This window comes from Grammomys surdaster, unplaced genomic scaffold (genome assembly GCF_004785775.1).
Source record: "Grammomys surdaster isolate TR1022 unplaced genomic scaffold, NIH_TR_1.0 752, whole genome shotgun sequence".
Classification (NCBI taxonomy): domain Eukaryota; kingdom Metazoa; phylum Chordata; class Mammalia; order Rodentia; family Muridae; genus Grammomys; species Grammomys surdaster.
The window spans coordinates 5,257,854-5,268,640 of NW_021605171.1; the positions used below are offsets into that span (position 1 = coordinate 5,257,854).

Sequence of the window (10,787 nt, forward strand, 5' to 3'; positions counted from 1 at the left end):
CTCGTCTCTACCAGAGCCCAATGCCTGCTATGAATTATCTGACAGCTGGTCATCCTTCACTTCAAATCTCATAAAGTTTAAACAGTCAACTTAATATCCTCCTGGCAGAGATAGTCTCCCAGCAGTGTGAAGAAAGAAATCAGAAGATCAATGCAGACAGTGAGCTTTGTAAAGGTTTCCTTCACAGTTTAGAAACTGCAATCATGAGTCAGACCAGTAGTCATAATAAAGACACTAATTCTACAAGGAAAGGGGAAGGGAAAATATAATAAATGTTGTCTAAGGTATATTTTTTGTTTTGACATTAGATCTAGTAAAAATTTTATGCAGCGTTATCTTGAGATTTGACAGAAAATGTTTTAAAATTGGTGATTCATGCATGTTTTACTTTTATAAGTATTCACATAAATGCACAATTCTTAACCTTGATTTTATCTAATTGGATGGATAATTCAAATTCCTTTGTAAATGCCCACAATACCTATCTTAAGTTCTTTCCCAGCAATTTAATTAAAAACAAACAAAGATTGGTCAGCTTAAGCAGGTGTTTAAGGTTGTAAAACATAATAATAATCAAATATTAAATATTCAAATCGTACGATTCAAATGATTTTTATGAGCATTTTAATGCATTGATTTTGGAAAATCTGAAATTCTTGAGAACAATCAAATAAATAAAACTTTTTAAGAATTTTTTTTTTTCTGTTGGGGCTGAGAGGAACTAACTTGGTGTCCTAAAAACACACACTTCAACCCTAAGGTTAGCTCTTAAAACACTTATCTTCTTAAAAGCCTTGTTTAAAAGACAACACTTGTTTTTACTCTAAGGTTAGTGAACAGGTCTAGGAACCAAGCAACATTGTTTGGAAATGAATGGAGTGAGAAGCCAGCCATACCTTGACCTTTCCCAACACCTTGCCCTAACTTGCTTTAACCAACAACTGACAAAAAAGAAAACTCTCTTTGGGAGGGGTATATCTATTTTGATAATGTGTTTTAGGAAAGGGCATGCCTTAGATATTATATGTCTCTGTTCCAAACAAGTTTCACAAAACTGACGGAAAGTGCACATTCTTATTTAGACACATTAAAGATTCACAGACACGTTATCACGAACAGTTAGAAAATGATGCTGTACAAAGATATGGAAACATGGCAGAGTTCATTCATCTACTACATTTTATCTGTGTTGCTTCTTCTGTATTGTTCGAAGGAGTAAGGACATTGGTAGATTCCTTTCCCTCCTCTGGTTGGGCTTTACAATCCCATTCACCATGGCAGTTTCTCTAGGAGGGATCCCTGCAGTCCCTGGGGCACCAGAGCAGGCAAGCGAACTACCATGGAAGAGGCCACAGTAATATCTGGGCAGGCAGCCAGGGCTGTGCTACCAACCTTTCTGGACAGTCAACACATGAGTAACACCTGCAACTTTTGTCACTATTTGTCCTTTGCTTAACTGCAGCTGTGACTCACTGGAATAAGGAAAGGAATTAACGCGGGTGCCAGCAGACCCGGCAGAATGTATTGTTCTGTACTGTGGCACAGAGTGAAATGTGAGTCCTGTTTTAAGGGGTGTTACTGCTGATTCTCTAATGTGACGATGGACATACAGTGTGGGGGGAAGTGAGGATAATTGAAGATTGAGGTGTTACCACAGCTGGCTTGAACAGCTATGTGCAACATGAGCATCACAATCATGAAGCAGACTGCAGAAAATCAGAGAAGACATTAGTTCTTTGGAAGAAAGCAAGTTCAAGGTCATTTCTAAGTTCCAGCTTCCACCTATTACTAACTGAAGCTCTTTGAGCCTGACTCAATTTGCGAAAATCTAGTATATTGATTTCCTGTGCCTATTTGATATCAGGGTTCTGTCAAAGTAGCAATTCTTAGCCTTTTACAGTGTGTAAGCCATATGTAACTTCACCTAATTCTTAGATTTTCAGATAGGTCAGGCAAATGAAAAGGTAAGGTAGCAGAGGCCAGAGGACAGCTGTATCTAACATGTGGGTTGCAGAAGGGGTCAGCAAAGGAATCCAGAAGGATGGGCAGTGTGTAAATAAGGGAGAATTCATACTGAAATGGCAGGAAGTACACAAATAGCATCCTTGATTGTTAAGTTAGCAGAACTCAGGAAAAGGTGGATACTCCGAAAATGTTAGAAAAACTGCTTCTATCTGTGACTCCCAACCAGGGACCACAATTAGATTTTGGCAATGTCTAGAGATATTTTAACTGTCTGCTTGGAGGTTGCTGGTATTCATGTAGAGAAGACATACAATAAAAATTCTTTTTAAAAAAGGCTAAAAACTGGACACTTCTTTCAGAATTGATGTAAGAAGCCAAGGATATCAGACTATAACAGAGGAACCCAAAGCAGAGTGAGAGGGTGGCTAAGCTAACATTAAAATAGTAATGTTCCATCAATCCAAACACACCATTACACCGGGAGATTGAAACTGTTCATGCATGACTCATCCGTCAATCACAGCTCCTGACTTGATATGACAGGTATGGCAGGTTATGAGGTAATCATCAATAATTTCTCCAATTATAAAATTATGTACAAGTAGAAATATATTAAATATTTTGCTTTTCTCTAAATTTCAGGATGCTTTATGTTGGATTCTGTTGTTCATTACTAATATATTTACAGGTCTAAGAATTGGGAATTTATCTTTCATAGTAAAGTTAACTTGTTGTATTTAAGTTTCAATAGAAACATAATTTTTTAAAAAAATAACTTTTAAATTGTTTAGAGAAAATGTTGAGCCTTCAGGTTTCAGTAACTATCTTTTGAGAAACTGATGTTATTTTAAGCAGTATCAATTTTGATTTACCAAATATGCATCTATTCAGATAGCCAGAAACTTGTCACAGATCCAGAATCCCTCAACCCTCAGTCTCTCTTGCTGTGAAACTGTGCCAACTAATACAGCAACCGTACGAGGTATATAGTAGTTCTTATCTTAAGAAAGCAAGAAACAAATTTGACCAATTAAAACTAAAATTATAGGGCTGGAGAGATGGCTCAGAGATTAAGAGCACTGGCTGCTCTTTCAGAAGACCTGTCTTGGTTCCCAGCACCCACATGGGTCACAACCATTTCTAACTGCAGTTCCAGAAGACATGATACCAACTTTTTGCCTCTACACACACAAGACACACATGTGGTACACATACATACATGAAGGGAAAACATTCATATCCTAAAATTAAATATGCTTAAAAAGACGAAAATCATTTTTAAACAGAAAAGCACGAAGAGTAAAAAGCAAGCAGCCCTGGTCTTCTAGTATCTCCGTTAACGTGACAGGAAGTTACTGAAAATGTCTTGCAGTGCTGGACTATTGATTAAGTAAAGTTTGTGCCCCCAGAGGACTCATATTAGAATTATACGGAAAGGTAATGAGAGAGGGGACTAATTAGGCTTCTGCTCTCAAGAATGAATTAATTAACAGATAAATGTGTTTCCTTGGCAATGGCTCTGTATTAGATGTGATTTGGAAAGTTCTTTCATACAATTGCTGTTTCTTTCCATATGATGCTCCTGGGACTCTGCCAACAAGAAGGCCATGGACTAGTTACAGACATCAGTGTTGGATCAGAACCGTACCCAAAGTTCATCTCTCTTTTATAACTTACGGAGTCTCTGGTGTTCTGTTATTAACAACAAAACTGAACTAACGCAATGGAATCACAGACAAGGTTCTTTTCTTTATTTTTCCAACTACTTTTGATGTTCCTTTAATAATAGAGAAAAACAGAAATGCATACTGCTCTTAATGGAGTCTTTAATAAGTGCTGTTTTATACTGCAGCTGTATGCTTTAGTAATAATCACTGAGGGACTGAAGTAGCAGCCAGGCACAGCTTTCTGTGAAGTGCAGGACAAGCCAGGGCGACTCAAGCTCTACAGATCTCTCACTCAAACTCATCTGTCCAGCTTTTAACAGGAAGTGAGTTAAGTCATGGCTACAGGAACTATAAATGACTGATAGCAGCTTCTAAATGAAAATGGCTCATTCCCCAAAGCAAAACAAAACAAAGGGGATTAAATAGGTGAGCTCTAGTCTTCCACAAGCACCTGACTGAGAACACATATTCTAAGCTATCAACTAATAAAGGCAGAACTAGAAATGGCTGGCCTTCTCCTGTGTTTCTCGTAGGTTGTTTTGTTGTGACCTTGAACTGTGGATGTGACCCTGGACATCTCCTAAAAGCCGGAAATCCCACCGGAATGATTTTGATGGAGTAAGTTATAATCTGTGACCTTCCTGATTGTATTGCAGCAACAACAACAGGCCCCATGTAATGGTGTAGAAAGACTTTTGAGTATTTGGGTAATACTTTAAATGCCAAAATGGGAATGAGTCCATAGGGTTCCACCCCTGTGACTGTACAACTGCACACTCAGAAGCTGTACCTTGAATTCATTAGCATCATTAGATATCATTTCTCCACCACACTCTGTATTAACCAATGTAGAATTGCTTAAAATATCACAGAATTTCTTCCTTTGATTGCTGTTTGTTAAAGATGTATGGAGCATATTTTAAATTAATCCACAAAACAGAAATGCCAATTGAAGAATGTAAAGGAAAACTGAATTCATAAAGTAATTTCTGTTAAGTCACCTCTAAAACTTCAAAAGTGCTGGTATTTGTTTCAACAAATAGCATCTGCAAATCCAGCCAAGTCTTCCCCAATTTCCTGCTCCAAGCCTGAAGTGTTTCAACACAAAACGGTGTTTTTCTGCCATCTAGTGGCCACTTTCTAGTACTGCGGAGATATGTGTTGAAATGCAGGTCCACAAGACAACAAAATCCCTGTTTTAAAGTTCTAGATTTAATAAAAGAATCGGAAACAAAGGTTCATTGACATTACAAAAAAATATTTAGAATAAGTATGGGAAGAATAAAATTTAAGATATAAAATAAATCAAAGGCCAACTCTTAAGTGGGCTGGATTGAAAAAGTATTTCTATACCGCTCCATAAAGAAACAATACAATTTTCCCAGAGAAAAACGTTTCCAAACAATCAGCCTCAATCCACCACTATTTAAAACAGCAGTTCTCACCCTGTGAGTCACAGCCCTTTTAGGAGGATCTGAGGACCTTTTCACAAGGGGTTGCCTAAAACCATGTGAAAACACAGATATTTACATTATGATTTATAACGGTGGCACCATTACAGTTATTAAGTAGCAGCAGCGATAATTTTATGGCTGAGGGACAATACTACATGAGGAACTGTATTACGGGGTGTCAGCATTAGAAATGCTGAGAACCACTGTCTTAAAAGCATCTTAAGCACTTTCTCTTGTTTTAAGGACAACTGCAAAATGCATGTTATACTTTTAATACTCAAGATAAAAGGATGGGCAGTGTTGCATTCCTGCATCCATACACTTAACTTCCTGTGTACACGAGCTCAAATGTAAACACGTGGTCAGTTTGGGGCCAACGGGATCAGAAGTCCCATTGCCATTTGTCATTCTGTGGTCTCTGATTTTCCCCAAGACTAAGGAAGATTCCCTCTCTGAGCAGTGACCAAAACTTCTTCCACCAAGCTCAGATGTGTCTCTACAGCTTTATGTGACTTTAGGATCTAAGGCTTCTTACAACACAGTGGATGTGGATGACAGTATTTCTGTTTGAAGCTACGGTGCCATTAAGCAGGCATTCATTGTCAAGGGTTGTTTGAAGCATTTAGTCTATATCCATGTGTCAGTAAGTAGATAGGTATATACAGTAGGTCGATGGCTAATGGTAAAGTAGCAGTATTAAACAATAAGGATTAAACACACGATGTAAAAACATGAAACTGTGAAAAAAAAATGAGCAGTGTGAACTCTAAAATTACAAACCCACCTGAGGCCTCCTGAGCTCGATACAGTCCCCTCCTCGTGTATAGCTACATTTTATACTGTAAGACAGCTGGCAAGCATCTCGCATGTGCAAGCTCAGACCAAAACTGCCACCTACACACCCCTACACAGATCTTTGGCCTCCAAGCACTTGTCCTAAGAATATGCTCAAGTCTCAAGTGGGGATTTTGCAGAGTCTCCGATGTCTTGCTCTCCCTGAGAGAAGACCCTCAGTGAAACTGCTAAGGGCCCTAAGGCGTCAATAACGTAAGGTTGCTAAGGAGAGTGTTCATGGGGCAGAGATGCGTGTGAAACATGACTTCTAAGGTACCCTCAGGCTCAGCATTCCTATCCTGGAATGGTGCTTTAAGACAGAAATGAGACAACTTCTCCCAAAACAAGGGAGAGCTGCTGTCTACCAAGCTGTTATCTGTATTACGCCCATGAGACTCTCAAGCGAAAACTTAGCTTCCCTGATTGGCAACATCGAGCATGGAAACCATTTTCCCTTCACCCTGTGTTCATTCTGTCAGAGATGTAAGCATGCCAAGCACACAGAGAGTTTCTCATTATCTGCAGATGGATGTGCGGACTCACCAGACTGTTCATTTTGGAAGAGGAGGACCCCGTTCTGTGCTTTCTCAAGCTGCTGGCTTCCACATGCCCATCCTTCGGCTTTAAGACCATTCTGCCGCTCCCTGCTGTCCCTTCAGACGAGGACCGCAGTCGTCGCTCTATATATCTTCCTTCTCGATATGGACTGAGGCTACTGGCAAGAACTTTTGCAAGACAAATAAAGAAAAATGAATATCAATGCTGAAATGGAATTCTTAATGTACTATTTTAAGATAAAGAAAAACCCTAGAATGATTCAAAAGGTTTCTACCTCAGAAAAAAGTTGTGAGTTTATAGTACCAATTTGTTTCCTCCCCTTTGAAGACTCACAGCAGCCACAAAAGCAAATCTGTCTGTGTACCATCACTCAGGCATCTGAGGCAAGAAGAGTGCTGCTGGTTAGAGGCCATCATCCTCTTCATGGGGAGTTAGGGTCAGCCTGGGCTACCAATTAGCAGTTTGCTTCAAAATTATCAAACAAAAGTATGTAGTCCAACATCAGATATACTCAAAACAAAGTCATATATTTAGACTACAAAACTGGTGTGCTCTGAAGAGACTTGTGATTTTTGATATGATATGTCATTTGATTTACTTCTAATTTTATTGATATTTTAGATAATTCCTAAAATATAGCATAACTACTAAGAGTCTAAATTTTGTATCAGGATAACTTCCACCTGCTTGTGCTATACAATAGCTTATTTTTAGATCTGCAAAATCTGAAACACAAGGAGCCCAACAGTTCCCACCCAGCAAACTGCTCCTGTGCTTCTGCGAGTGGAAGTGTGTCTTCCCTGAGCCCCAGTCCTATTGCTTAAGAAAGAGTTTACACTTCTAAGAACAGGCAAAATCATTTTAAGCAATGTTTATAAACAGCATACATTACAACTGGATACATAATCATCTTTTTCAGCTTTGAAACAGTTACTACTAGCAGCAGGGCTAATGACAGAGAAAATAGTAATTTTAGTGCATAAATTAGTCAATGGAGTGGGACACATTCAACAGTTGCCTTGAGTATTTTCTAGACCCAAAGTGAAATAATTCACACACACACACACACACACACACACACACTCATACACACTCATATTCACACAAACACACACTCATACTCACACTCACACACACTCATACACACTCATACTCACACAAACACACACACTCATACTCACACTCACACACACTCATACACACTCATACTCACCCACACACTCATACTCACCCACACACTCATACTCACACACACACTCATACACACTCATGCACACTCATACTCACACACACACTCACTCACACACACACTCATACTCACACTCACACACACTCATACACACTCATATTCACACAAACACACACACTCATACTCACACTCACACACACTCATACACACTCATACTCACACAAACACACACACTCATACTCACACTCACACACAACCATACACACTCATACCCACACACTCATACTCACACACACACTCATACACACTCATGCACACTCATACTCACACACACACTCATACTCACACACACACTCATACACATACACACACACATGCACACACATAAATGTAGTCCTATACACACTCATATTACAGTCAAGGTGAAGGCATTTAAAACTAATTTAGCTAATGTTGAGGTTGGCTTTAACCTTGGCAGGCTTTCTAACTCCACTTATTTTCATAGCCTGCAATCCCTCTGTATTGCCATATAGAATTTATTCCTATTGAAACATGAATTCTAGCTAGTAGAGTTTTGTTAACACGGGAAGCAGAATTGAATTTTCACACACTTCCTTCCTGAAGATTTTGACTGGCATGCCTTTAGCTCAAGAGTACCAATGCTCCTTCAGTCACATTCCAAGTATAGTTTCTTTCCCTCCATCTCCTTTTCCGGTCAGAATAGCTGAAATAATACAGCTAAGAATAATAAGTCGCACAGACTTACATTTTCATTATAGCTGAAGGGAGATTAAAACCAAAGCAAACATTTCACAGAAATTATAAATACAAAGGAAACGTGCCTTCCACTCAAGATATAGAGTAAAAATAATTGTTCAAAAAAATTAAAATTACTTTACATAATTTTTGCATGAGGAAAATCTACATACCTTTGGCAGCACTTGCTTCATATCCATAAGATGTTTTGTTAAAAACATGGTGATCTCCAGAGGAAGGGATTACCCTTGAATCTGAAACAGGGTGGACCCCTTTAAAGCGTTCAGCCAGTACCTTGTGCTGGTCATAGGATCCCAGTGTCCTGGGGGAGCTGGTCCTCAGCATTGTTTCACCAGCTTGTGCCGAGGCGTTCTCTACTCTTTGATGATCAGCTGGTAAGTGGGTCTCTGGGTCACTAGCATTTCTAACAGTGCTTTGTAGTAGCTCTTCCCCCTGGTTAGCAGCAGTAGTCTCTGGTGAAGAACGAAATTCAGTGCTACACCGACCTTCTAGCCTGTACCTCCCCGGAGACATCATCACACAGGGCACAGTCCCCACAATTTCCATCCTTGTCTTTGTAACAGCAGTGAGACTGGGAGTGGGCTGAGAGGTAGCATCATTGTGGCCAAAGTTGTCGCAGTGTGATGCCGTGCTTCCACTTTTAGGAAAGGCATCTGCCTCAGACAAAGAATCTTCAGTCAAGGCCAAGAATTCTGAAGGGGTCTGAGCTGTGGTCAGGTCAGCAGAAAGCAGAGGCGACTGTAAGGAACTTCCTGCGCGCTCTGTTACATCCACAGAGCAAGATGGGGAAGGTCTTCCTAAGGCGGGTTCCTGCTCTTGATATTGTGCAATTGCCAGCGAGAATTCAGGCTGCTGTACCAATGATGTGGATTGGCACTGAGGAACCGACTTAGAAAATTTATAGTGAGATGAAAAGGATTTGGGGAGTAGCTTCTTTGTTGACTGTTTAATAGAACGGCGACTTTGTTCTTCTGTGAATCCAGAATCGTCCCCTTCACTTCTGCCAGAACTTAGACAATTTATAAAGACATTCTTATTACTTGAAGTCTCCTTTTCCCTTTCAAAATCTTCCGTCAAAGATCTTGTTATCTTCTTACTTCGTGAACTACTAAAACCCACAGAATGTCTTCCCCTGGTTTTGACCTGTTCCTCCAAACTTAGTTTCTGCATGTTGTTGTGACCGGGTTGAGCACCATTGGAAATACTAAGGTTCTGATCAGTGGGTTCTGGCTTGGGTTCACTCCCCTTCTTATGGTGGAAGCTGATAGAGGGAGCACGGAATATGCTCCTGCGTTTTCCCGTGCTTCCTGAGCTGGAGTTAGTGCTGGAAGGAGAGGAGCTGTGAACACCAGCGGTGTTACCGGAAGAGGGTGAAGAAGGGAGCGAATCATGTCTTCTGCTAATACTTTTCCTAAATATTGGCAACCGGGAGACCAGAGTACATCGTCTTGATCCTGAGTCCCCCATTGGGACCCCGAGGGTTGCACTGTGGTAGCCAATTTAGCAGCCTGAAAAGAGTTAAAACAAAGAAAGCAAGTTAGTAAAATTCAATATTGATCAGGACCCAGCTAAGCAAACTACAGCTTTTTAAAACAAAGAATGAAATTATATTATATAAAAAATAATAGGATGCCAAAATTCAGGATTTAAGGAAATAGAAAAATAATTCACAAACTTGTATTAAAGTCTAACTATGAATTAAAAATTTCAAGAGTATCACAAATATTTAATCTGCTAAAAAGGGTGCTAGGTTGGGAAACACAAGGTCATTATAATAAAACACAGCCATGTTTAGTACCATGTGGTTCAATGGGTGATATACACAACTTAGCTTCTCCATATCACAGGTCTTTTCTAGCTTGCTGCCTTTAATGGACATTGCATATTAAATATGTGAATCTAAATCTTCAATGCTAGGATCCACATGAGACAGAGAACATGCAGCACTTGTTCAGGTACTGGGTTTTCCTACTTATTAGAATACTGCTTAACTCTATCTATTTTCTTGCAAATCTTATGGGTCTGTTCTTCTTAACACCTGAATGAAACTCTATTTGCATATGTGGTACACAGGCTACTGCCACTGCTGTTGGTTGTCCATCACAACTCGATGGTAAAACCCTATTGCTGAAGACAGCACACACTTTGGTTGCAGGACCCCAGAACGATCTGAAAGCTTCCTCCCTGGGACTGAGGAAAGCAGTCAGTGCTCCTATCCAGTTGTAGACCAGAGATGCTACACACAATACTAGCTAGCCAGACAACATATGCTCACTCGTTCAATAGCAACATGAATGCTATGGGAGAAACTAGACAGTTTCTGATTGCATTTTCATCCTGGTA

General features: G+C 39.8%; 1 protein-coding gene across 2 annotated transcripts in view; it reads right to left on the minus strand.

Annotated features, from left to right (window-relative positions):
* The window catches only part of Ccser1 (coiled-coil serine rich protein 1), a 457,615-nt gene extending 447,663 nt beyond the window's left edge, over positions 1 to 9,952 (minus strand). The window contains exons 1-2 of one of the 2 annotated variants that reach the window (XM_028782449.1): positions 8,597 to 9,952; positions 6,464 to 6,645 (exon numbers count right to left, since the gene is read on the minus strand). In XM_028782449.1, the coding sequence (XP_028638282.1) occupies positions 6,464 to 6,645; positions 8,597 to 9,911 (1,497 nt within the window). In that variant the 5' untranslated portion in view covers positions 9,912 to 9,952. The remainder of the gene's footprint in view (positions 1 to 6,463; positions 6,646 to 8,596) is intronic. The other variant, XM_028782451.1, reaches the window with a different exon arrangement.
* Between the last annotated feature and the right edge of the window lie 835 nt (positions 9,953 to 10,787).